General features: G+C 53.0%; 1 protein-coding gene across 1 annotated transcript; it reads left to right on the top strand.

Moving 5' to 3' along the window:
• Positions 1-699: 699 nt before the first annotated feature.
• On the top strand, positions 700-2,151 carry ENH_00005110 (MGC53795 protein, related; the record flags this gene model as incomplete). Its single annotated transcript, XM_013584016.1, has 4 exons — positions 700-742; positions 1,194-1,321; positions 1,542-1,776; positions 1,907-2,151. The coding sequence occupies 4 exons, from the start codon at positions 700-702 to the stop codon at positions 2,149-2,151; spliced, it is 651 nt and encodes a 216-aa protein (XP_013439470.1).
• Positions 2,152-3,305: the final 1,154 nt, after the last annotated feature.

Genomic DNA, 3,305 nt, shown 5'->3' with positions numbered 1-3,305 from the left:
GGCTGCTGCTGCTGCTGCTGCTGCTGCTGCTGCTGCTGCTGCTGCTGCTTCTGGTGCGGGTAGGGAATCGCGGGAGCGTCTCGGTGGGAGAGGAGTGGCTGGGCTTTTCGTTTATTTAATTTGATGATCCTGAAGATAAATAAATAAATAAATAAAATATATTTTATATATTTTATTTATTTATCTAACTTAGTAGAGATGCACACGTGCGATGCATGCGGCTCCAGCGGCCCCACGGGCAGCAGCAGCAGCAGCAGCAGCAGCAGCAGTTCTTGTTTGGGTGAGTGTGTGTATGTTTGCGCCGTTTTTATTTATTTTTTAATTTATTTTTTATTTTTATTTTTATATTTTATATTTTTATGTTTTCACTTTTAAAGAGGCTTTTATTTCATGTTTTGCATGGCCTCCGGCCTTTTCCGCGGCGGCCGCGCGAGGGTTTAGGGTTTAGGGTTTAGGGTTTAGGGTTTAGAGTTTGGGTTTTTCGCAGCGTTTTCCCGCTGAGTGCAGGGGCCTGGCGGCGTGCTGCAAGTCATCACTAGATATCTTTTGGAGTTTAATTTAATTCTATTTAAATTTAATTTCTTTTTTAATTTAATTTCTTTTTTAATTTAATTCTTTTAATTTTTATTTTTAATTCTTTTAAATTGTTTTCAGGAATACGAAAAAAGGGCTCAACTCATGTCCCTCTTGCGCCGCATAATGGACGGCTCGAAGATTTTGGTCTTCGCAGAAACCAAAAGAGGTAAAAAAATTATTTATTTATTTATTTATTTTTTATTTGTTTATTTATTTATTCATTTGTTCATTTGTTTGATTGATTGATTGTTTAATTATCTATTCACGTGTTCGTTTGATTATGTATATATTTATTTACTTGTGGGAGTGCATGCATGCATCCGTGCATGCATGCATGCATGCGAAAGAAGTGGCCAAATGAAAGTGCATGCATTCAAGTGACGAAATGGGGGTGCATGCATGCATTCATGCATGCATGCATGCATTGAAGTGTGCATGCATGCACGCATGCGTGCAATGAAGTGTGCATGCATGCATGCATGCATTGAAGTGTGCATGCATGCATGCATGCATGCATTGAAGTGTGCATGCATGCATGCATGCATGCATGCAATGAAGTGCGCATGCATGCATGCATGCATGCATGCATTGAAGTTTGCATGCATGCATGCATGCAGGTGCGGACAATTTGACGCGGGACTTGCGAATGGAGGGCTGGCCCGCGCTGTCTCTACACGGCGACAAGAAGCAAGAAGAAAGGACTTGGGTTTTGGACGAATTCAAACAAGGCAGAAACCCCATCATGGTCCGCCAAATTAGGGTTTAGGGTTTAGGGTTTAGGGTTTAGGGTTTGGGGTTTGCGAGGGTTAGGAGGAGCTCGCCTCGGAGCCCGCGGGCGTCCGCGGTGTCCGCGCAGCTGCTTCCGCAGCCCCCGCCCCCGCCGCTGCTGCTGCTGCTGCCGCTGCTGCTGCTGCTGCTGCTGCTGCTGCAGCAGCAGCTGGGTTTGCTTCTGTTTTGCTGCGCAGGTGGCCACTGACGTGGCTTCTCGGGGGCTGGACGTGAAGGACATTCGCCACGTAATTAATTACGACATGCCGAACCAAATAGAAGACTACGTCCACCGCATTGGCCGCACTGGCAGGGCCGGAGCCAAAGGTCAGCAGCAGCAGCAGCAGCAGCAGCAGCAGCGGCAGCAGCAGCAGGGGCCGCTGCTGCCGCTGCTGCGGGCGCGCAGGGGCAGCGGTAGAGTGTGTGCGGGAGGTGTGGGGCGCGTGCATGCGCATGCATGCATGCGTGTGGGCTGCATGCGCATGCATGCATGCGTGTGGGCTGCATGCGCATGCATGCATGCATCGTTTGGGGCTGCATGCGCATGCATGCGTGCATGCAGGCAACGCGTACACGTTCTTCACCACGGACAAGCAGCGGCTAGCCAGGGACTTAGTGCGAGTTTTGAAAGAGGCCAGCCAAGTAGTGCCTCCGGAGTTGGAGGCCCTCGTGGGGTACGGGGGGGACTCTGGGGGGGGCCGCTGGGGCTCCCGGGGGGGCCCCCGGGGGGGCCCCCGCGGCGGGGGGGGCCCCTATGGCCGCCCGGGGGGCCCCAATGGCATGCCCCTGGGCCCCGGGCGCTTTTAATAAGCAGGGCTGCTGCTGCAGCTCCTTCACTTTAACTGTCCTGCTGCTCGCTGCCTGCATGCATGCATGCATGCGTGCATGCGTGCATGCATGCGTGCATGCATGCATGCATGCGTGCGTGCATGCGTGCGTGCATGCATGCGGCGCCACGTGCGGCTGCATGCGCGCATGCAGAGAACGCGCGCAAGCAGCGGAGTGCATGCATGCAGCGAAGCGCATGCATGCGGCGAAGCGCATGCATGCAGCGAAGTGCATGCATGCGGCGAAGTGCATGCATGCAGCCACTGCATGCAGTGAAGTGCATGCAGCGAAAGGCATGCATGCAGCTAGCGCATGCCTGGGGGAGCGAGGCCTGTGGGGCTGGAAGTGTGGGGCCCCGGGCCTCGGGAGGGAAAAGGGAGGAAAATAGAAACAGAAAAGACCCGAAAGAATGAAATAAATAGAATAAATGAATTAGAACAAATAGAGTTCTTCAAAATGCAAAAAGAATCCCCGAAAGAGCTGCGACAGTCCCGAAAACAAACGAAAGCTGCCGAGACACCCCAGAGCCCTGCCCCGCGGTGCGCCCAGGTGTACGTACACCTCAGCGGCAGCAGCCTAGTGTATCGACGAGCCAAACCCTTCTTTGCAAACCCTCACTTCTTTATTTGTTTTGCTGCTGCTGCCAGGCCCTCCCCAGTCCTCTAGGCCTAGGGTTTAGGGTTTAGGGTTTAGGGTTTGCGGGGACTGACGGCCGCGCGGCCTTCAAACAAACCTCTTTCAAGTATTCGCCTCCTACAATAAACGCGCGCCTCCACAATGCAGGGTTTAGGGTTTAGGGTTTAGGGTTTGGCGCTAGGGTTTAGGACTAGGGTTTAGGGTTTAGGGTTTGGGGTTTAGGCGGCATTTGCTTTACTCCCTAGACAGCCACGAGGCGTCTTGTCCCGGCTGCGCAGCAGCAGCACCTGCTGCTCTGCTGCAGCACCTGCTGCTCTGCTGCAGCAGCTGCTGCTTTGCTGCAGCACCTGCTGCTTCGCTGCAGCAGCTGCTGCTTTGCTGCAGCACTTGCTGCTTTGCTGCTGCTGCGGGACATCGAGCCTTAAATGGCATTTGAGATGTTCACAAACTTCCCAAGCCGAAGCAAACGCGCCCCGCAGTTGGGGTGTACGTACACG

Source organism: Eimeria necatrix, genomic scaffold, assembly GCF_000499385.1.
Source record: "Eimeria necatrix Houghton genomic scaffold, Enh_scaff1149, whole genome shotgun sequence".
Lineage (NCBI taxonomy): Eukaryota > Apicomplexa > Conoidasida > Eucoccidiorida > Eimeriidae > Eimeria > Eimeria necatrix.
Note: the sequence above shows the minus strand (reverse complement) of the source record. Positions and strands in the feature narration are given on the sequence as shown.